Raw genomic sequence first — 25,449 nt, forward strand, 5'->3', positions numbered from 1 at the left:
TACAGTATAGGGATAATACAGACAGTGATGTTACAGTATAGGGATAATGTGCACAGTGTTGTTACAGTATAGGGATAATACAGACAGTGATGTTACAGTATAGGGATAATGTGCACAGTGATGTCACATTATAGTTATAATGCATACAGTGATGTCACAGTAAAGGCATAATACAGACTGTGATGTTACAGTATAGGGTTAATGTTCACAGTGATGTCACAGTATAGGGATAATGTGTATAGTGATGTCACTATAGCATAGCTCTCAACCATCCCGGATCCGGTGGGATAGTCTTGATTTTACATTACTGTCTTGTTGTCCCAGACGGCTTACGGCTGACTGAAGTGTTTTGCCCCGAGCCACCAGCTCTTATTCCAGGGTAAAGGCTAAATACTATACTCGGTAAGGACCTTCTGATGTCAGACGGTCACATGGTATTCTCTAGTCATGTGACTGGGTATGCGTGTCTTTCCTTGGGAGAGAAATTGATGGAAATAGAGGAGTCAATTTAGAAGTAGGAGGAGCTTAATTTGCCGCGGTGCGCATTGTGCGGATAGTGCACCCACATTTTGTCCCTCTTCAGTTCTTTAAAAGTTCGAAGATATGTTGTAGTTATAATGCAAACAGTGATGTCACAGTATAGGGATAATAGACAATGATGACAGGGATAATGTGCAGTTATGTCACAGCACAGGGATCATGTATTTATGTTGCTTACCTATATAGCACCATCCTATTCTGCAGCACAGATATTGTCCAAGATAGGACTCACAATATAAATTCCCTATCAGTATGTCTTTACAGGAGGAAACTAGAGTATGTGGGGAGAACATACCAATTCCATGCAGATCCCAGGGCTACGAGGCATCAATGCTAAACACCGAGCCACTGTACTGATACACCCAATGAGGTCACATGAATACAAAAAAAGTGCTACCAAAATCCAGGAATAATGCACACAGTGATGTCACAGCAGAGGGGAAAAAATAAGGCCAAAAACGCACTGGGGTGCTTTTATCATCCCTTGGACTACAGTTTCTGAAGCAGCAAGGTATGAAAAGTCACAATTTGTGCCACACATGTCTGGGCTATTGCCAGGGACAACTCAGCCATTAGATTTACTATGTCTTAAGCCAGAAACCAGTCGTGAATTATACCAGAAATCAATGCAATTCTTGACTGACGTAGACTTAATTTCTGGCACCCAGGACCTCCCAAATTTTTAATAACCTGGTTGCACATGACTGTGTGCTAACTGACTGCTGTGAATGAATGGTTCGTACTGCGCACGGGGACATGTGACTGTAACGCGTGTGCCACCCGTGCTTCCGTGGCTCCTTTCATTAAATAAAGAGGAACTGTGGAAGCAGGGCCATAAAATTGGACAGGGACAGGACCTGTTCTATATTTTGTGGCCCGGACTGTTGGCCCGCACACGTTACCATGTAATTCACATTCATGTGTACGGGCCCATAGAAATGAATGGGTCAGTGTGCTATCCAGGAAAAACATGGATAACACATTGACCAGTCATACGGTCGTCTACAAGGGGGCTTAGATGTTCTCTACTACTTGTTTCTGTAGGGAGTCTCTTTCATCACAGTTTAATGACCTTCTCCAATTAAACTTGGGCAGTTGGAGGGGAACATTGAGCTATGGTGCAGCTGGAGGGGGACATTAAACTTAGGCATCTGGAGGGGGACATTAAACTATGGGGGCACCAGCAGAGAGACTGAATACCATGGGGTCAATTTGAGAAGATTTTAATGTGGGGGCATATAATAATGGGGTGACTGTAGGAGCATTATACTGTGGGGGGAGCACAAAGAGAAATGAATAGGAATGAGTGGAGTCAATTTAGAAGTGGGTGGAACTAAATTTGCCACGGCACCGCACATTTTGTCCCTCTTCCCGTCCTCTAAAAGTTGGGAGGTATGTAATTATCACAATTAATATAGCAAGAAATGTGCTGTACCTTCATGTTATGTAACTGCTGGACTATTAGTATATTACAAGCATACTGTATGTAAGATGATGTCAGTACAGGTGAATTTAAAACTGGGTTCACACTTCTCTTGAAGGCCTCTAAACTGTGCCATCATTACACCCAGTGCACGAAAAAAGTGGGGGTGCACTAAAAAAAGTACGTAGGATGCATCTGCTATAGAAACCCATCTCTAAAGAGAATGGGCTCCCAATATCCCAAGACTACTGGACCAAAGGGTACAAAGCCAGTCCGCCGAAGCAGAAAGGCCAACCGTGCTCAGTTTTCCCCCAGGCTGCCACTATCAAGGGTACTCCTAGAGCCTGTCCTCTTTTCATTTTCCTCCCGGGCTGCCACCACCAGGAGTACTCCTAGGACCTAAGGCTGTGTCCACCTCCACAAAAGCAGAGATAAACCTGCTGGTCAGAGAGGGGGGAACCAGAAGGCCTCTCCACCCTACCCTTAGATGTCAGGAGGGCCCCAAGGTGGATAACCGCATCCCTTATTATTTATTTATTATGCTTACTTATATAGTGCCATCATATTCCGCAGCGCTTTACAGACATTGTTAGTCACTGTCCCATATAGGGCTCACAATCTACATTCCCTATCAGTATGTCTTTGGTGTGTGGGAGGAAACTGGAGTAGCCGGAGGAAACCCACACAAACACGGGGAGAACATACAATCTCCTTGCAGATGTTGCCCTCGGCAGGATTTGAACCTAGGACTCAGCGTTGCAAGGCTGCAGCGCTAACCACTGAGCCACCATGCTGCTCCTCTAGCCCTTCATCCACAACACACAAAATAGTGACAAGGGTGACAAACGTGACATAAAAAAGTGTTGAATAAGTGGATAGAGTGCCTGGTATGGCCCGGCCTATCTGCCAGATCTATAAAAATTACCCATGCTGGATAAACCAGGCATAGGGTGCGCAAAGCTCAGCAGCCTCCCACCCCCAGTGAGTTAGGGCACCCTGGGATCACTGCACTTAGAAGCCTCCGGGTCCTCTGGCCTCGATCCCCAGGGGGTGCCATCCCTGGTGTGTTTCGCTGCCCGCTTCCATGGCTTTCTGTTGACACCTCGCAGTGTTGCGCCTATCTCACACTGGCGGAGCCCATTACTAACCACCTCTGCAAGCAGGTACTCCACAAGTGGCTCTCCGTTCCTACCTCCACAGCTTTCGGTCTACTCCTTACACGTACTAACTGCTTCTGATAAGAACACATACTACACTTGATCTTAGCCAAAAGGCCAAGAAGCATTATACTATATGGGGACAATTCTAAATTGTGCAGATCAGGTATTTCTAAGTTGGGGGGGGGATTTATGAAAACTTTACACTCACCCCACCGATGTGTTAAAATGGCCCTGGGAACGGGGGCTAAGGTGAGCAATGTGCTGCAAAATATGCTGATCCTATATAGGCAACATAAAATGTTCTTGAGAGCAGGACCATATTGAATTGACCATTTTGCTGTCACATACAGGTACCTCATATATGACTTATTACGACTACACTCACATCAGAAGTCAGTCGTATTGAGCGTATTTTGGTGATAGGATTTCTTGACAAGTTTGCTTATGAAGAGTATAACTGGCCTGCAATGTTCTCAGATCACCAATAGATGGAGCACTTTTAATACAAGCTGATTTTATACAATAAATTCTCTAAATTGCCTGTATACGTGTTCTAGATCTAGGAGACTGATCCATGCATTTCATTACCATGATACAACAACAGCAAAGAATCACACGCAGATGGAACGGATGTAGAAATGTCAGCTACATGAGTATACAGCCTTAGGTTAGGGACACACGGTCAGTTTCCTTACTAGCGCCAGCTCTATAGGTCATTGCTGATAATGATCACTACAGGTCCTGTGACATTCTGTGCTCTACCGATGTCATCCATCACTTTCCTTCACCTGATCCTACTAACACCAATGACGTCAGTAAGTGCACGCTGGACTTGTCCATTGGAATGCAGCACTTAGAGGATCGGGGCCAAAGGGAACGGAAACCACAAGAATAACCATTGCCAAGTATTTTCTGTTAATTTTTTATGGGCTGCAAACATGTAGGTTCACTTTAAATTACAATATAATTCTGTTTTTCCTGGACTAATTGTTAATGGATAGTTCTCGCAGGTCTATGGCCGACAATAGTCCATATTCACACCATAATATTTTGGTCACTATTAACAATCAGTATTTGTAAGCCAAAACAGGCACCTGCATAGGAAAAACGGGTCCATCTTTTGAAACCACTCTTGTTTTTGGCTGATCTTCAGGTCAATTATAGGAAACAAGAGCTTGTTTTGTGAATAAGACCTTACACAGGCCCATAATCAGCTCATGTAAGGGTTAAAGGGCCGTCCAGTTACATGTTATTGTCTCTATAATGAACATTTATACAACTTTCCAATATAATTTCTGCATTAATTTCTCATGCTTTTCTAGATCTTTGCTGTCATTCTGCTTACTTCAAGTGGATACAAATCAGTCCACCATGTGATATACAGTCCATGGTCACGTGATATACAGTCCATGGTCACGTGATATACAGTCCATGGTCACGTGATATACAGTCCATGGTCATGTGATATACAGTCCATGGTCACGTGATATACAGTCCATGGTCACGTGATATACAGTCCATGGTCATGTGATATACAGTCCATGGTCACGTGATATACAGTCCATGGTCATGTGATATACAGTCCGTGGTCACGTGATATACAGTCCGTGGTCACGTGATATACAGTCCATGGTCACGTGATATAAAGTCCATGGTCACATGATACACAGTCCATGTCACGTGATATACAGTCCATGGTCACGTGATGTACAGTCCATGGTCACGTGATGTACAGTGCATGGTCACGTGATATACAGTCCATGGTCATGTGATATACAGTCCATGGTCATGTGATATACAGTCCATGGTCATGTGATGGGCACACAGGTGCACAGCTCGTTACTATGCAGATGTCTGATTACTGAGCTGTGACTTTAACGAGCAGTGCACCTGTGTGTCCATCACGTGACCATGGACTGTACATCATATGACCATGGACTGTACATCATATGACTATGGACTGTATATCACATGACCAGTATTTTCATGCTGATAAACAGACCTGACAGATCACCTACTGATGAGCTATCCTGTGAATAGGTCAATGAAACTATGATTGTTCCTCTCCTATGTAGCTTGCATGGGTCCATCCCATATAAAAGGCAGCTGCAAACAAGCTACGACTAATGTATTTTATTGTTGACTGTGATTGCCTGTCTGAACATTGGCCTGTGTGACATCACCCTAACAAATATGGATGCAAAATTCTAAAAAAAATACTGCCATATGAAAGTTGGCTTACCATGACCTTTAAGGATAGGTCATCATTATAATATAGGTGGGGCTCTGACATCTGGCACCCCCACCGATCAGCTGTTCTCAGCAGTTGATACACAGAGAATGGAGCAGGAATCAGACAGCTTTCCCTATGTAGTGGACAGACCAGATACTGCAGTTTCCAGTCCACTAAACTGGAGCTAACCTGCAATAACTCAGCTTGGAGTAACTTATCTTGGCACAAATATCATTGTGTTGTACTTTTTATTGTTTGTGATGTAAATAGTTATAAAAAGGAGGTTATGTTATGTACTTATGAAACTATTGTTTTACATCTGCACAAAACTGAGTAGTAGCATGTGCCCTGGGCGCTAGGTACAAAGCAGTGTCAGACACAGGCAGTAGTGGCCCCTGTGCTGGAGCAGTATATAGGACCCCTATTCCATATCTTAGAGCACCACCCCGATGTCTCTCAAACATTGTATTCTATTGTATCATTTTATTTACTTATTTTATTATTTAATTACTTATCTTAGGGCATGTTCACACTTTTGTTAGATGTTCATTATGATAGGGTCCATTTAAGAAAACAATATATATAAATGGCCGTCTATCATAATAGACGGTAAACAGACACTAACTGAGTTAATGTGCCTGTGACATTTAATAGATCTGACAAAAAATCAGATACATTAAAATCATCAATTATTGTCTATTAACGTCCATTATTATACAGTCGTTCGACTTTCTGAGCATGCGCAGAAAAAACGTACAGAAATAATGGATGACCGCTAGGTCCGTAAGCCATAGACATTAATGTTAAAAATATGACACTTCACATGCATCTTAAGTCTGTTATTTTTCATGGAGCCCAAAGTCCTGCACCCTGCAGTATTTTCTCTGGCAAAGTAACGGACGTGATAGATTTGATGAAAACGGGCAACAGAACAAATTCCGATGAAATCAATGGGATTGTTAAAGGTTCTGTTGTTAACATTGTTTGCTGCATGCTAGCTACGGACATGTGAATGCTTCCTTACTTGTATAGCGCCATCATATTTCGCAGCGCTTTACAGACATTGTGGTCACTGACCCATATAGGGCTCACAATCTACATTCCCTATCAGCATATCTTTGAGGTGTAAAAGGAAATCCATGCAAACACAGGGAGAACATATAAACTCCTTGAAGATGTTTTCCTTGGTTGGATTCGAACCTAGGACTTGCAAGGCTACAGTGCTGACCACTGATCCTAGTAATTTTTAACTATATAATGCAGTAGCTCAGGGATTTGTATGTAATCTTATAGAGAGTAAGAAGCCACTTTAGGCTGACAGTGGCCACCTAACCTCCTGGACCCAGGTTGCACCAATGGTGTATGTCCACTCCTGGTGCAAAGGGTACGCACCAACATATTCTGACGTGTAGACACTAAGAAGGTGCAACAACTCTTCTTTGGAGTATTGGGGATCCAGGACTAGAATTGACGATTGTCCCTAGTGAACAGTGTTGGACAGGCCCACCAGAGTACTAGAGGATCTTCCGGTGGGCTCAGGCTCTAATACAATAATGGTCCAGCAGGAGACACCCAAATTTGAAGGGTACTATCAGGGATATAATTTGAGCGGGTGCAGAGGGTGCAGTCACACCGGGGCCCAGGAGCCTTAGGCTAAGTGCACATGGAGTTTATTGGATCGGAACCTGAGGCAGAGGCTGCCTCAGGCTCCGATCCATAAAACGTATTGCAGAACTGAAAGCCGGTGCACGGCACCGGCTTCCAGCCGCGCACCCTCCTCCGGATCAGGCTCAATGAATGGGCCTAGTCCGGAAGAGGGTGTGTCTTCAGGTCGAATCGCGAGGCGACTCGGCCTGAAGACTGAATACCTCATTTCTTTTTTCCGGGAGCTGGAAGAAACGGCTCCCGTAAAAAGCTCCTGCGTGGCTCCCATTGATTTCACAAGCTTTTAGTTATGCACTGGGTACTATGGTCTATTTCCATGGGGTTGTTGGCGAGTGGGACTTGGAATAATTCTATCTGTTGGTCCCGAGAAGTCCAGCACTAATAGTGAAGAACTTCCCAGTTACAATTGTAACTAAAGTTAACATTTTTAGTTCACTAGAATACACTGCAATGACTGGATCTTGATATAAAGTAAAAACTCTAGTTAGTTCAGTTTTTCCATTTTGCTTGTTTTCTTCTTTGTTGTGCCAACATACAAGCATTCCTCATGTGCGACTGTCCTATGTGCTTCCTATATGTAGATGTCTGACCATCAATAGGTTTCTGGGTTTATTATATGTTTGATGCATGGATCACTGACGAAGAACTGCACCGTAAGAAAGGATTATGCCGGGTGTCTTTAGAAAGTAGGGTTGTTTGGGGGAAGGGGCTGCAGGAAGAAACCGCTTTGCACACCCTGGTTCATTGCAAGACAAGGTGTAGCTGTTGCAGAGCAGAGGAGGAGCATGGGAGGAGGAGGAGGAGGTGTTCCTTAGCTGTGTGAGAAGGCTGGCTCTATCTACACTGTATACACACACTGCAGTCACATGAAAGTAAGATCAGATTCTCTTTCCACCGCTGAAGCTGTCACCAGCAGTGACTTTCGGGATTGGAGAGAGGAGATCCCAGGTGCAGAACTCCACACTCATCCTGCTCACACTTTACAAGTGACACCTTGTTGCATTTACAGGAACGTCAGAACTGCTGATTTGTAGAATATTCCTCGGACCTCTGGATAAGAAGATGGAGATCAGCAGCTGATTTAGCAGTTTTACAAGTCTTGCATTGCACAGCATTTTGCACAAGTGGGGACATTCCTTGTGTGACATATCTAGGTTAGGTTTCTGACACTTGGATCTTAACCTATAGGGTGATTATGTGCCATAATAAGACTGCAAAAGCCATGTGCTAAGTGGAATTTAGTGATCCGCAGGTAGTTAGCTAGTCAAGGGTCTACCGGTCAAGGAATGTCTACTAAATTCTATTCTTGGTAAGCCAAATTCACTTTTAGGTGGAAAAAAAAGGGAATATGTTCGCATTTGGAATACCTTCAACTCAAGCCATGTCTCAGACAGAAGTGGATTTAGCAGGATGTGGCATCTCGTTTCTGCCTGAAGATCCTGCAGAACTGTCCACTCTTGCAGCATTGAGGAGAAGAAGACTTTCAGGCAAGGAGCCTAGAAGGAACTCCTACCAATTTAACAGGAGAAGTTCTGCTCAGTTAGAACTGTTGGGTTATGACCCACCAGGAACTTCTTTCTCTTCTTGGTCCCCAGAGGAACCTTCTACTTTGGAAGAGAAACTGGACTCTACTCCTGAAGTCTCTACTGGTTCTACTAATGTCCCACCACAAAACACCCAGACAGATGTGCTGCCATCTTCAGGGACTTTGGCCAGCATTGCGGACATCAGCTCTGAGTCTGAGGATGAGGCCAGCAGAACTCAACGTCCTGCAATTCCGGCTCCCAAACCAGTAGTGACCGAAAATAGGAGAGAACAAGAAGAGATTGATGAGAATGAGACCAAAGCTGTGGCCACCTCACCCGATGGGAGATACTTGAAATTTAACATTGAGATTGGAAGAGGCTCTTTTAAAACGGTTTACAAGGGTCTGGATACAGAAACCACAGTGGAAGTGGCATGGTGTGAACTTCAGGTAAGACGGTAATCTTTTCTTCCCATCTTTGGCTCCATTTTTAAAGTTATTGGTGTTCTAAACACTGCAGCACCCCTTCATTTACCATCTACGCCCCAACCCCTCTATAGCATAACATATAAAATGAATTGTAATGCAAATTACCCATTTCCCGCAAACTTCTCCATACTTGACATGTTCCTGTATATTAAATGCAGGCGTCTGTCACTTGTCGTATTAACTTTTTATAAATGACATGAACATGACTAGCGCTACATACACCCTTGACAGGTATAATAATGTATTACAGCACAACATGACGTAAAGAAAATATCTCAAATAGGTGTGAAATTATTATTATACTTATAGGATTTCACCAAAAGGAGTTGTTAAGTCATAGATCATACCCGGGTGGGGGTGGGGATGAGCTTGATGTACATCTGCATATCATGAGGAGCCCCCTGCTGGCGCAGTTACACTTGTCTGCTTAGAAGTATCATCTACAACCAGATGTCCATACTATGATTATACTATTATGGCAGCACTGCAGATTTCCTGCTGGTCTTTCATATGGTGTAGTTCAGACCAACATGTTATTTGTGTGCTATTCATGTGTACACCAGATTGCACCCGGACCCATAGTAGTGCATGGGGAAATTTACCCCACCGCCAGATTGCACGGACCCACGGCCTATGAGGATTAACATTGCAGCATTCGGTCTGAATTGTTGACATTGTGGCCATTGGAGATCATTTTCTTTGTCTCCTCTGCAGGTGCAACTCAGATAAATATAATATATATGTGTGCGTGAACATGGCCTAAGACTTATTGTAGAGGAGTTCTCTAGCAAGGAGGGGGAACATGTTATGCTTAAACTTGCTAGTACAGTCTACGTGGAAATTCAGTAACCATGGCCCAAATTTACTAATGCTGTTTAATAGTCAGTATAAAAGTAGGCCAGGCAGTCACAAGATGTGCAAAATTTATCAAATGTGTTCGATTGGGGGTATATTGCTAGACATTTTGTTGCATTAAGCCCCCTTGTGCACGACTGTATGATTGGTCAGTGTGCTATCCGTATTTTTCCCAAATAACACACTGACCCATTCATTTCAAAGGGCCCGTACACATGACCGTGAATTACATGGTCACATGTGCAGGCCGACAGTTTGGGCCACAAAATATGGAACCGGTCCTATTCCTGTCCAATTTTGCTCCTATTCATTGAATAAAAGGGGCCATGGAGGCGCAGGCGGTGCACGGACGGCACACGGATGACAACCATGTATCGCCCACACGCCGACTGTGTTGTTCATAAAAAATGAAGCAGGACAATAATAAATGCTGCAAAATAATAATTGTATCTAAAAGTCTCTGCCTGGGCCAAAAAAGTTACAAATTACATGAAAAAACTGGTGCACTAACCTAAGTATATATGATCTTGTTGTGACCATAAAGATCTACTGTAGATTGGTAGATAGATAGATAGATTTATGGATCAATAGATGGATAGATAGATAGATAGATAGATAGATATTGGATGGATGTAAGACAGCCTACAACCCCTATGGCCATGGTTTCTGAGACCACCACTTGAGGTGGAATGTATATAGCGGTGTACAGGTATATCTTAGTATACGTACTGCTTTATTCGGCCATATGTACATTAAGCCATAGTGGGCATCTGTGACTTGGCTCCCACCATTGATGGCTCCCACCAGAAGAATGAAAGTCCAATCCATTTCTATAATGGAAACCCTTGTAGTGTTGTCCTTTAGCGTCAGCGCACCTGTACAAGAACCAGTGGGCACAGGTACAAGACCTTTGTGTCCTTGTGGCTGAACCTCTTTTGTACAATTTGCATTTGGATAAAAGTTGTGATACAGGTTTGTTTTTAGCCAAAACCAGGAAAGGATCCAAAAGGAAAATAAATATAAAGCTTTCAATTATACGTTTCCTCCCTTTTCGTTCTGTTCCTGGTTACGGCTATAAAAATTGCTTAAATTAAAGAAACTGCAACAAGTTTGATACATTATATTAAGAAAGCATTGGCATATAGGCTACACAGTAAACTATGGAATAATAGACATAAAACAGAATACATTTCATTGGAATGGACAGGTTATACAGCAGTATATTTCTACCTATACTATACTATCTCTACCATTGGACTGGACAGATATACAGCAGTGTATCCCTACTTATACTATACTATACTATATTATACTATACTATACTATACTATACTATACTATACTATACTATACTATACTATACCATACCATCTCCTCCATTGGGCTGGACAGATATACAGCAGTGTATCCCTACCTATACTATACTATACTATACTATACTATACTATACTATACTATACCATCTCCTCCATTGGGCTGGACAGATATACAGCAGTGTATCTCTACCTATACTATACTATACTATACAGTACTACACTGTACTATCTCTACCATTGGACTGGACAGATATACAGCAGTGTATCTCTACGTATACTATACTATCTCTACCATCGGATTGCAGTGTATCTATATCTGTCTGCTCCTTGGTCTATTCAGTTTAGTGAAGCTTGTGTTGTATTGGTAATACACAATGATCAATGCCGGGAATAACTCTGTACGGTGCCAGGATGATATGAATTATTCAGTTTTGCAGGATTTTTATCTGTGCTCAGTCTACATTTGCTTAGAGAGAAAGCTTCAGAATGATCTCATTTGTGTGCTGACCTAATATACAATGTGAAAAGGGAAAGTGCCGAAGAAACTGGAAATGATGACACTCGATGACAGGAATTCTAGTTAACATTTAATGAAGCAGTCCTTGTAGCGTGACTTCAGAGCGGTGCATAGATGTCACTGATAGATTTCTTTATATCGCTCTCATGTACTATGGCTATTATACCATATGTCCCACTATTGACTGTTATTACTCTTTATGAAACTCATGGTTCCTTGCATTCTGAAAGTCTCCTTAAGAAGAGATCAGGCCTGGGTTTCACATTGACTACTTCTGTGTAAAGGGACATGGGGTGGTTTTGGGAAACTTCACCCAGTGTGTACGGCGCCTGACACCTTGATCATGATTGCAAAAAAGCCATGCAAAAGGAATGACACAAACGGTATCTATGGTACAGCCCACGTGAACTCCGCGAGCCGGGGGTTCACAGCTAAAGTAGTAGAGGTGCATGGTATAGACATGGGTTGAAGCTTTTGGACCACATTTACACTACATGGTTACTATCCTCTGGCAACGGCAGGGTCTTTGGGAACCCACAAACACCTTGGCCCAGGCGTTTGAGGATTGTAACCTCTTTACTCCTTGAAGTTCCACCACTGGTACACTTTTAGGGCCCCTTCACATGGCGTAAGTGCTCGGCTCATTCCGAGCCGTACACGCGGGCGCTTCTAAACACTTCCCATTCACTTCAATGGGAGCGCTCGTAAAGCCGACTTTACGAGTGTCAAGGGGCCCTTAGAGAAAATGCTCCATGGCTTTTACCCACCCACCTCTGTTGTGCAGAACCCTTTACCGCACCTCATACTTCTCCATAATTTGGTATCCCCTCCCCTCAGGGATACAGAAGACCCTCTCACAGAAGTCCCTTTCAATGCTCCACTTGTTAGTTTATGTTGCAATACACAAGACGCATAAACATTTGTGACCAGTAGGTGAATAACTCAATGGCTTCTTTTCCGGGCTGAAGAGGCGTATCGTGTACTTTCTGAGTCAGCAGACATCACTATATTTCCAGGTGATCACTGTATGCTCAGTATTCTTAATATTTCACAAGCACAAGGATGGCTTAACTCTCAATGGCAACTTGTAACTTGCCATTATATAGGATAGAGTTATCAGCTGACCTAATCCATAGGAATACTCTGAGTATAACATATCATTCCTTTCTTTAGGAATAGAGCAAGGAACTCCAATTGCATTGTAAATGTTAGTGGCAGGAAAATCTCCTTTAGGCTTCAACGCACCACAGTTTATCCCACAATGCCTTTCACAGCAGACTTCCTGCAGCCATTATACCTGTAGGGAAACTGCTGGCATTTACAGTTGACATCTGTGATTTCCAAAACCATGACGGCCAAACCATGGCCAAGAATCACCAAACACTTCCCACAGGTTAGGTGTTCACATCACTTCCTTGGACAATGCCGAAACTGGGAGATGCCACAAGTACATATGTTAGCTACTGGGGGAAGCCAATATTAGTATTAGAAGGTACTAGGCAGCATAGTATTGGGAAACACTAGGCAACATAGTATTGGGAGACACTAGGCAGTATAGTATTGGGAGGCACTAGGCAGTATAGTATTGGGAGGCACTAGGCAGTATAGTATTGGGAGACACTAGGCAGTGTAGTATTGGGAGGCACTAGGCAGTATAGTATTGGGAGACACTAGGCAGTATAGTATTGGGAGACACTAGGCAACATAGTATTGGGAGACACTAGGCAGTATAGTATTGGGAGACACTAGGCAGTATAGTATTGGGAGACACTAGGCAGTGTAGTATTGGGAGGCACTAGGCAGTATAGTATTGGGAGACACTAGGCAGTATAGTATTGGGAGACACTAGGCAACATAGTATTGGGAGACACTAGGCAGTATAGTATTGGGAGGCACTAGGCAGTATAGTATTGGGAGGCACTAGGCAGTATAGTATTGGGAGACACTAGGCAGTGTAGTATTGGGAGGCACTAGGCAGTATAGTATTGGGAGACACTAGGCAGTATAGTATTGGGAGACACTAGGCAGCATAGTATTGGGAGGCAATAGGCAGTATAGTATTGGGAGACACTAGGCAGTATAGTATTGGGAGGCACTAGGCAGCATAGTATTGGGAGACACTAGGCAGTATAGTATTGGGAGACACTAGGCAGTATAGTATTGGGAGGCACTAGGCAACATAGTATTGGGAGACACTAGGCAGTATAGTATTGGGAGGCAATAGGCAGTATAGTATTGGGAGACACTAGGCAGTATAGTATTGGGAGGCACTAGGCAGCATAGTATTGGGAGACACTAGGCAGTATAGTATTGGGAGACACTAGGCAGTATAGTATTGGGAGGCACTAGGCAACATAGTATTGGGAGGCAGTAGGCAGCATAGTATTGGGAGGCACTAGGCAGCACAGTATTGGGAGGCACTAGGCAACATAGTATTGGGAGACACTAGGCAGCATAGTATTGGGAGGCACTAGGCAGCATAGTATTGGGAGGCACTAGGCAGCATAGTATTGGGAGACACTAGGCAGCATAGTATTGGGAGGCACTAGGCAGCATAGTATTGGGAGACACTAGGCAGTATAGTATTGGGAGACACTAGGCAGTATAGTATTGGGAGGCACTAGGCAACATAGTATTGGGAAACACTAGGCAGTATAGTATTGGGAGACACTAGGCAACACTGTATTGGGAGGCACTAGGCAACATAGTATTGGGAGACACTAGGCAGTATAGTATTGGGAGATACTAGGCAGTATAGTATTGGGAGGCAATAGGCAATATAGTATTGGGAGACACTAGGCAGTATAGTATTGGGAGACACTAGGCAGCATAGTATTGGGAGACACTAGGCAGCATAGTATTGGGAGGCACTAGGCAGTATAGTATTGGGAGGCACTAGGCAACATAGTATTGGGAAACACTAGGCAGTATAGTATTGGGACACACTAGGCAGCATAGTATTGGGAGACACTAGGCAGTATAGTATTGGGAGACACTAGGCAGCATAGTATTGGGAGGCACTAGGCAGCATAGTATTGGGAGACACTAGGCAGTATAGTATTGGGAGACACTAGGCAGCATAGTATTGGGAGACACTAGGCAGTATAGTATTGGGAGACACTAGGCAGTATAGTATTGGGAGACACTAGGCAGCATAGTATTGGGAGGCACTAGGCAGCATAGTATTGGGAGACACTAGGCAGTATAGTATTGGGAGACACTAGGCAGCATAGTATTGGGAGACACTAGGCAGCATAGTATTGGGAGGCACTAGGCAGTATAGTATTGGGAGGCACTAGGCAGTATAGTATTGGGAGACACTAGGCAGCATAGTATTGGGAGGCACTAGGCAGCATAGTATTGGGAGACACTAGGCAGCATAGTATTGGGAGACACTAGGCAGCATAGTATTGGGAGGTACTAGGCAGTATAGTATTGGGAGACACTAGGCAGTATAGTATTGGGAGGCACTAGGCAACATAGTATTGGGAAACACTAGGCAGTATAGTATTGGGAGACACTAGGCAACACTGTATTGGGAGGCACTAGGCAACATAGTATTGGGAGACACTAGGCAGTATAGTATTGGGAGACACTAGGCAGTATAGTATTGGGAGGCAATAGGCAATATAGTATTGGGAGACACTAGGCAGTATAGTATTGGGAGACACTAGGCAGCATAGTATTGGGAGACACTAGGCAGCATAGTATTGGGAGGCACTAGGCAGTATAGTATTGGGAGGCACTAGGCAACATAGTATTGGGAAACACTAGGCAGTATAGTATTGGGACACACTAGGCAGCATAGTATTGGGAGACACTAGGCAGCATAGTATTGGGAGGCACTAGGCAGCATAGTATTGGGAGGCACTAGGCAGTATAGTATTGGGAGACACTAGGCAGCATAGTATTGGGAGACACTAGACAGCATAGTATTGGGAGGCACTAGGCAGCATAGTATTGGGAGACACTAGGCAGTATAGTATTGGGAGGCACTAGGCAGTATAGTATTGGGAGACACTAGGCAGCATAGTATTGGGAGGCACTAGGCAGCATAGTATTCGGAGGCACTAGGCAGTATAGTATTGGGAGGCACTAGGCAGTATAGTATTGGGAGACACTAGGCAGCATAGTATTGGGAGACACTAGGCAGCATAGTATTGGGAGGCACTAGACAGTATAGTATTGGGAGACACTAGGCAGCATAGTATTGGGAGACACTAGGCAAGCCTATTAATTAGTAAAATAAACTAAAATGCCCTAACATGTTCTAATAAGCTAAACTCTGTGTAAAAAATGATTTACCATCCTTCATAGTCAGTTCATTTGTGCCAACAATCCTGCATATTGCTGCCAGGCGTTCATGGTGGTTGGATTCAGAGAGTATCACATCCATCAGTGACATGCAACAAAGATTGGGCTCAACACTTGGGGAACATTTCGCGAGCAGTACGTCAATAAGTAGTTGCAGGGTAGGGTGTGCCACGTTCCTTAAGACAACACACCTCAAATAAGAAGCAGCTCCTGAGCCACATCAGGTCACACTTGGAGAAGTTCTTTGCCACTTTTCTGCTTTGATAGGACAATTAGATGATTTTCGTTAAGTATCTGTAGCAGCCGGTGTTCTGCTGGACACAGAGGCGGTTACTATGGCCATTTTTAGAGGGAAGCAGCCCACCTAGCAGGCATCGCAGGACAGACTCTGTTACATGCTATATATAGGCTTGTCAGTGCTGCCATGTGTAAGATATATACCATGCACGCTCCAGGCACGTGCCTACCTATTAGACATCCAAAACCATCATTCCTTTCATTTTAGGCGCACAAATATACGGTTTTCTTTCTTTTATCACTAATTTTGAGTTCTCAGTTATGACATTCTTAAGGTGAGTCTGTCATCATGGTGAAGTATAGTAAACCAACAACACAGATAGGTCAGGCTCACCTAAAGGTATAACCTTTATCCTCGTGTATATTCCTGCCTCCGATACCGAGATATTAATTTATTTCACAATATATAAATGAGAAGTCAGGAGCACCAAGCACAGCTTTGTTTCTCTAAACTGCTATACCCAGGGGTGTAACTATCGGGGTAGCAGCGGTAGCGGAGTACCTCCAGCAGGTAATGGACCCTATTACTTACTGATTCTCGCTCCTGCTCATGGCTGCTGGTGCTTCCCCTTCTATGGAGGCGGCTATGAGCAGGAGGGGGATCGGTAAGTGAGATCGCAGGCCCGCGAACCCCACAAACACTATCATTATACTTGGGGGTTCTTTTCAGCCATGTGAATAGACCTATAGGCATTTATGGGTTTAAAAATTGCCATGTGATGGCCGTTCAAAAAGCAGCCATTATTCACTGTCATGTGAATGAGCCTATTCAACAGACTTCAGGTAGGCAACACGTCCATTTTTCACGAATGTTAGGAATAAGGCTGCTTTCACATGGCAGTGTTTGGTCAGTGATTGTGTGTCTACACAAACTAGGAGAGGGGTGGGGCGACACAGTGGCTCAGTGGTTAGCACTGCAGCCTTGCAGCACAGGCAGCCCTGGGTTTGAATCCAGCCAGGAACAACATCTGCATGGAGTTTGCATGTTCTCCCCGTATTTGTGTGGATTTCCTCCCATTCTATAAAGATGTACTAATAGGGAAAAAAATGTACATTGTGATCTTTATATGGGGCTCAACATTAAAAAAAAACTAGGAGAGGGTTGAAAACACAGAAATTTTTCAATTATACCGGATCTCTATGTAGTCTTCACTCCTAATTTTGGCTCACAATCACTGACCAAACACTGCCCATGTGAAAGCAGACTAAGGCCTCAGTTAAAGCAGCCCCATCCTGAAGTATGGCTACAGACCTGCATGGTACATAGTGTGGCACCATCCTCATGGTACATAGTTGTGAACCATCTTTTATCTGTAGTCAATGGACAATTAGTTTGTAAATTGCACCATGTGGCGCCCAGCTCCATGTCTGTGGGACCATACCCCAAAGCTGGTCATGCACATGAGATTTATCTACAGATCTTTGGCAAATCCAGCTTATTTTAGAAGCATCTGCTGTTACTCTTATTATATATAACTACCCCATCTGCTTCATGGTGAATTTCACCCTATTTACCTCGATTTGCCAAAGGACTGCAGATAAATAATCACATTTATGGTCACCCTTAGTCCTAGGTCTGGTGCAGGACCTTCATTTCAGCCAAGTTCTTGTATTCTGTCTAGTTGTTGGAAGAGCAGGTCATTAAACATGAGAATACTTGAACACGAAAAGTTAACACTTGCCCTTTAAATCCTGCTTTGAGGGTGCTACATGCCCGCTCCAAGGATAAAGCTTAGCTGTCAGGCCGAGCTGGAGCTGTCACTGACCACTTCTCTTAATCACTGGATATTGTGCCTCTAGACATCTGCTTCATTCACTGGCCAGGGCATCAGGTGCAGGTTATAGTCTTCATTTCCCACATAATTCGAGTGATCTCAGCTGCACATAGAACATGGCAAGAGGAAAATGCAGATGTCTGGAGGTAGAATTTTGGGATTGTTGATTATGACTGGCATATCACTTCAGACGCCCTTCAGTATGTGGTCTTTGTAACAGGCGAGGTGAAAAAGACAAGATCATCAAACATACGCTCATGAGATTGGTCAGCTTTACTTACCTCTGAGGCTGGATTCACACTACTGAGTCTTGGACGTGAGAGTCGGCCATGTGTGTGCCAGATTTACCAGTCTGTAGTCTGTGGTGGGAGATAGACTCTTAGCGGTATAGTTATCTACTGTATGATAATAAGAGTCTCTGTCTCTCCGAAATATTGTCCTGTAGAGATTATAGTACCATCATAGATAACTAATGCTAGGAGTCCATCTCCCGGAATAGTGTAAGCTAGCCTGATATAGAGGTATTTTAGGGTTGCCCAGATCCCCTCCAGTTTTTCTAAGTCAAACTGGAGAATGTGGTATATAAGACTCTGTTAAAGGGGCAGCCTTTATAACTGATTATGGGGGTCTGACTGCAGGCCCCTCACTGATCATGAGAATGGGGTCACGTTCCCTTTTCCAAGGAGCTCATACATTGTAGCCACAACAGCAGTTCCCATCTGCGTATAATCCCATTGTATAACGATGGTTCCTTCCAGACGATTTAGGGCTCTCTTAGAGAACCTTTCACCACCTCCACCAATTCCAACTTTTTGGATCCTTCATTTTTTCCAATGAAGTTGGAATTTTTTTTGTAGCCCCCACCCTTCCCCAGCAATAAGTTCTGTTATTTCCTATACCCAACATGCTAGTTAGGATCTCTACTGTCAGGTGGGTGGTCCCTGTCTGTCTGGTCCTTCCCCCTTGCAGTACAGAGCCTAATAAGCTAACTGAGTGCTGAAATGAGCAAAGTTGATGCACCACATTGCGCCACATTTACGCCAGTATCTCGCCGTAATCACAATATTAAATCTGGACCTGATTCGTATCAACAACACTTTAGAGCACTTTACATTGAAAAAGCTCAAGAGGAATTATCATCTCACGATCTAATATTTAGAAGAGATTTACTGGGAACATTTTGTTACATTTATACTTTTCAAGGGTATTACTACAAGAGATGACAGCTGGTCACAATGATGATGAGATATCATTCAACGCGGCAGAACTTTGCTAATTCATAGTAGAATTGAAGTTGGGTCTAACAAGATGTAAACCAGGACAACTGGCTGAAGCTCTAAAATGTAAAGAGGGGCAAAAACTAAGAGAATTGTGGCATTATAATGGTCTGTTATGTGGAATGGCACATTTAATGCAGTAACATCGTATTGCTCCTGTTTATATATAGCTGCAACATAATACCAAGCTTGTAGACTGGGCTAGACTCTCAGGTCATGCTGTACCTATTCACCCAAAATATATTGTTATTACTTTTTAAAAATCATGTGGTCCTTCTCCTCATTTGGGTCATGTGATCACTACTAAAATCTCATGATGTCTAAGTATAGCAGAACATGGGCAGCTAGAGACAGTACCATCCATGCCTACTGGGATTATCATTTCTCTTCATCTCCTGCTATATCATATTATACCATAAGTATATCGTCAGAGGGGCCTCATTTCATCCCTGTTGCCTCAGATGGTGATCTCCTTGAGAAAACAGAAAACCATATTATTCTCAATGGGTCACCACGAGATCACATGACCCAAATAAGGAGAAGTATCCTTTGAATTAGATTCAAAGATCCTTAGATTTTCAAATCTAAAATTTTATGGAATTCTAAAACTTTCTTTAAAGGATTACAGTAACCTCAGTAAGACAACTTCACCAAATGTGGCCATGTACAGTAAAACCTCTTTGAGACGACCACCCTAAATTGCATGAAAAAGTGGTCTTCTAGAGAGGTGAGTTATTCAAAGAATCTGTTCCAGAAATGTGGTCTGGATAAGGAGGTGGTCTTCGGAGAGCTTTGACTGTGTTAGAAGCTATGTAGATAGTCTCGTACAGCTAAATGCACTCCCCAAATAGTTAATGGAATACACAGGTGCCTGGTTTTATGGCATCGATTACAGATTATGAGGCCGGATTGTGATCCAAGAGCCGCTAAACATGTTTTGGATCTAGGAAGGGTAAATACAAATCTGGCATCTTTGGAAACTAATGCCTGATACTCACTACCTCCACCCCCTCCAATCGTAGTGTCATGCTGCAGATCTCCGCAGGGTGAACATCCTAAACTGTGCACATAACTACACACAAACACAGATATAAATAGACTCTCGCTACATGCTGGCCGGCTGGATAAACCTCAGACATGATCTGATTGCTTAAGATCTCTATTGACAAAGTCAGTTTATCCTAAGAATGCAAGAATGTGCTGGGATCCATTGGGCACCAATAGTTTAGCAGCCGGTGTGTTTGTTGTTCTGGTTCTCTATCAGACCAGAACAATGGACACATGAGCACAGATGTAATTTAGATTTGTGTCAATTTACTATTGACACTTCTATTTTTTAAAGCATTCTTACATGGCAGCGTTTTTTCACACCTGTCTAAAACTGTGCTTTATTTTTATTAGAAAATGTTATAAATATTACATGGTTGCACCTATCTACAGGGGGCGGCTGCATCTTTGAGTTTATTTTTAGAAATTGTTAGAAGTAGCTTTCGTTGATGTTGGGCCAGCAAGGTTAGAAACTTGCTTTGCTTGTTTAGTGTTGATAATCTTTTCGGTATGACCCCCATGGCCATTGAAGAATTCATCTAATAGCCTGCAGGGAGGTAGAAACTTTCACATCCCCATCGAAGTGCTATCAACCAGCCAACATTTACAACACCCTGTGTTATGACAACTAGAAAAATAGCGAGCTGTTGAAATACAGCCGGATCCTGCCGATGGGTCTACAAGTGGTAGGGTATCTACAAGTGTGGGGAGTCTACAAACACAGGGAGTGTACAAGTGTCAGGAGTCTACAAGTGCAGGGAGTCTACAAGTGTCAGGAGTCTACAAGTGAAGGGAGTGTACAAGTGTCAGGAGTGTACAAGTGCAGGGAGTCTACAAGTGCAGGGAGTCTACAAGTGCGGGAAGTCTACAAGAGCGGGGAGTCTACAAGTGCATGGTGTCTACAAGTGAAGGGTGTCTACAAATGCAGGGAGTCTACAAGTGCATGGTGTCTACAAGTGCGGGAAGTCTACAAGAACGGTAAGTCTACAAGAGCGGGGAGTCTACAAGTGCAAGGATTCTACAAGTGCATGGTGTCTACAAGTGAAGGGTGTCTACAAATGCAGGGAGTCTACAAGTGCATGGTGTCTACAAGTGCATGGTGTCTACAAGTGAAGGGTGTCTACAAGTGCAGAGAGTCTACAAGTGCAGGGAGTCTACAAGTGCAAGGAGTCTACAAGTGCATGGAGCTTCAGACCTCCTGCAGGTTATTGAGGGCATTTTCCTACTTTATATACATGTATCCCCTATTCACTGAATGAGAAATAAATATCTGATTTGTAAGGATCTGAGTACTGGGACCCTGGCAATGACAAGAACAAGTACCCCGTGTTACTGGAGTGGTGGCGCATGCTCAGTTGTATCTACATTCAGTTAATAGCTATGGAAGGAGCACTACTCCATTTACACTGAGCTTTTGTGGTCCTAGAGGGGTCATGATCAGAAACTTACGCCCTATCCTATATATATGGTATAACATATATAGTGTAGACACCCCTTCAAATTCTTGCGCGGGTGAGGCTCCAGATTCTAGTATGTCACCTTTATATAAAGAGCCTACAATGATTTTTGTGAACCGCTGATTTTGCCATTAACACCGAAGCCCATGGTTATTTGGTATCTTTGGTTTCATCTTCATGTCTATATTTTCCAAAAGTCATATCAATGTTTCTTTTCCCGATACTGTTATCTTCTACAGAACTTAGTAAACTGAAGACATTTAGAACTTTTCATTGTTATTTTTGCATCCAGTCGGTCTAGTAATATTTAATAATTGGTACTTTTGCTATTTCCTAATATATCTTAAAATGGAATGACTCGCTGTTGGGATTATGGTTTACTTCAGCAGTCGTCTTTGTTATACCCTAAGTGTGTGGTCCCTGTGACTTTCTTCCGTGTTCCAATGGATTTTCTGACCTTGTGTAGGTTGGCTGACTTTCCATCATGTAGCTTGTGAAGTGCCTGAGGCGTCTTAGCCAGTGGTATGCCGCTGTTCTATCAACCTTCTGGAATGTGCCCGGATCCTTAAAGGAACCTCAATTGCTCATGGCTCTTGTTTGTTACAGTGACCTAACTTGACTGACCTCGCGCGTTTTGTGATACTGTTTGCAGATATGACTTCCTATTACAAGGTGATATAAAGTTCTTTTTGTCTCATATAATCATGGAAATATGCCCCGAAGGAGAGTATGGCGATTATCCTCAGTGCTACATCCATTGCTGTAGGTTATGTGGCCTCATGGACTAGGTCTTTAAAGTTGCTACCAATCCACTCATGTTACTGTCATATGGAGTAATTGTCCGAGAACGCCATATGGCATTTCCCGGTCACAAGAGCAGAGATCACATTCAGGTCTGGCTATTAAGTCATTAGAGCTGGAGATTTTCTAGATAGTCATGGATACAAAGCACTTCACCTTCTCCGTACTGTAAGTCAATATGCCTTCTGCCTTCCTGCAACAATTGGCCAGGCGGAAATGGAATTAAAGAGAATCCGTCATCTCTGCTGACATGTCTGGACTTGTATTCTCCAAGAAATGACCATTCTGGAGCATCTTATCTTATAATTCTGCATTGTGGTGTTCCTTAAGAAATGGATGAATAAATTGATAACTAGGCAGTACCATTGATCCTGTTAAAGCGATGCATCCCTATTAGAGATGAGCGAGTACTGTTCGGATCAGCCGATCCGAACAGCACGCTCATATAGAAATGAATGGACGTAGCCGGCACGCGGGGGGTTTAGCGGCCGGCCGCCGTCAAAGCGGAAGTACCAGGTGCATCCATTCATTTCTATGGAGCGTGCTGTTCGGATCGGCTGATCCGAACAGTACTCGCTCATCTCTAATCCCTATATAATCTGATACTCCCAGCACTGTTCGGACTCTATAGGTGGTAATGCAAAGTTAGATTGTAGGAGGAATAACAGGAATGACACAACAGAGACATATATTATTTCTAATATAAAGTATTTCATGAATATAATAACATGTTATAATCTACAGTAGATGCTCACAATAATCTGAAACTGCAGAGATCTCAAGCTCTTTTTGGCTGAATCAGCAGAAAATGTCTGTTTTACAGCAACCTGGATTCTGCTGCCATAAAAGTTATAGCAGTAGTCTGGTTGTGCAAAACAGAAATCACAAAACCTAGCACTGGCTTTATCACGCCGTAAATCTTCACATGGAACCTAGTGACTTAAAGGTCTGTCAATGTCATCCAAAGTGGCTTTCCAAAAGAGTCTTCTGCTATGCAGCGTGTCATGTGTGTTATTAGATCTTTTTACATTTTGTTCAGAGTGGGATATATGTTGATGTCTAAGGCCTAGTTCACATCTGCGTTCGGTATTCCGTTCGGGGAGTCGGCTTGGAGACCCCTGAATGGAATACCGAATGCATTTAAAAGCGGTGAGTAATTAAAGCACATGGACCCCATAGACTATAATGGGGTCCGTGTGTTTTCCGCGCGGTGTCCGCATGAATCATGTGGAGAGGAAAGTAGTTCATTAAGTACTTTCCTCTCCGTATGACTCGTGCGGACACTGGGCAGAAAGCACACGGACCCATTATAGTCTATGTACTCCGTGTTCTTTCATTGCTCACTACTTTTTAAATGTGTTCAGTATTCCATCCCCAAGCCGACTCCCCGAACGGAATACCGAACGCAGATGTGAGCCAGCCCTTACTTATAAGAACATATTTCAGATCTTTCGGTCTCTGGTTGAGTCATATCTTCTACATTTCATAGCGTACATGTACATTGACTTGTGGATCCTCACTCACACGTTTAAGGGGTTTTCTGGGACAGTTGAGGAACTAACTGAAGGTTGCAGATGCGGCCCCCATTCCCTTTGGTCCTCAGACTAACTGGGAAGTGCAGAGTCACCGAGACTCAAAGTGCAGGGTGTGTTGTGGAGTAGCAGAGTCAGTGGCTGCCATGCTAGTGCCCATCCCCAACACCCACAAGGGTCAGTTGTTTGTACGTGAAGCCAATTTACCTAGCAATATATTTTTGATATGTAGGAGGAAACCCATGCACACATGGGGACGACACACAAACAACATGAAGGTTGCCCATGGTCAGATTCAAAGTCAGGACTCCAGTGTTAGCCACTGAGCCACCATGCTGCCCAAGAGTGTACAAGGCACTGCTCTGTATCTGGTAGTGCAACTCAGTCTCACTCAAGTGAATGGCTCTGAACTTCAGCTTTATCTTTGTGAACAGTGGGGATCAACATTTATTGTTACTCTTTCAGCTTATTGTGCTGGAGCGGCCATTCTCTTCCATCTAGAAGGCAGTAGCACAGTGGTTGTCACTTATGACGGCGTTGTGGCATCCAAAGCATTTCCAAACCAAGAACACGTCTTTGAAGTGCCGAATATGTCTCATTTTTCCTCTTATTTATTTGTTTTTCTTACTTTTTACTCCTAGGCCATGTTTGGCAAAAGAAAATATCAAGAGGGAACACAGACTGCAAATATTACTCTGTATGAGTGTCAAGTCTGTATTTGTCTATGCCTATCCGTGGTCCTTGCTTGAGTTCATCACAATTCAAGAAATAGTCAGGGGTCCATGTGAAGTCCCTTCTTGTCAGTCTCCGAGCAAAAAGTGAATTTTACGGTTTATATATATTTAGCAAAACAGCATAGTGTTTCAGGACTCACAAGTATTAGCAAACTTCTACAAAGAGTATCTCAAGCTGGAGAACCTGGAACAAGTATGCAATACACAGGCAGTCTATTGATAACATTAGAGCAGTGTAATTCTTCATTTCCCCTGTGGAGGCAGTGCAGGCAATTTGATGACTTATTGTTGACTTCCTTTGCAGATTACTGAGACTCTTCTACCAAAAAAAGTCCAGAGAGCATAGACTTTATCTTTTTTTTGTTTGCTTATAAATCATGTAAGGTGTTGTAATATTTATTAACTTTTTCAGATCCAAACCATCTGCAGAAAAACGATACCTCAGTCTTGGCAGATTTCTCCTACCTAAAATAACATAATTATTCAGTGTTC

At 43.2% G+C, this 25,449-nt stretch overlaps 1 protein-coding gene and 1 pseudogene across 1 annotated transcript in view; one reads left to right on the top strand and one right to left on the bottom strand.

The window, feature by feature from the left end:
• Positions 1-3,164: 3,164 nt before the first annotated feature.
• Positions 3,165-3,249, bottom strand: LOC142210928 (U2 spliceosomal RNA; annotated as a pseudogene).
• Positions 3,250-7,890: 4,641 nt separating this feature from the next.
• WNK4 (WNK lysine deficient protein kinase 4) overlaps positions 7,891-25,449 on the top strand; it is a 129,116-nt gene continuing 111,557 nt past the window's right edge. Inside the window, exon 1 of the mRNA XM_075277362.1 lies at positions 7,891-8,996. Within this exon, the coding sequence (XP_075133463.1) occupies positions 8,370-8,996 (627 nt within the window). The 5' untranslated portion in view covers positions 7,891-8,369. The remainder of the gene's footprint in view (positions 8,997-25,449) is intronic.

This window comes from Leptodactylus fuscus, chromosome 6, assembly GCF_031893055.1.
Source record: "Leptodactylus fuscus isolate aLepFus1 chromosome 6, aLepFus1.hap2, whole genome shotgun sequence".
Taxonomy (NCBI): Eukaryota; Metazoa; Chordata; class Amphibia; order Anura; family Leptodactylidae; genus Leptodactylus; species Leptodactylus fuscus.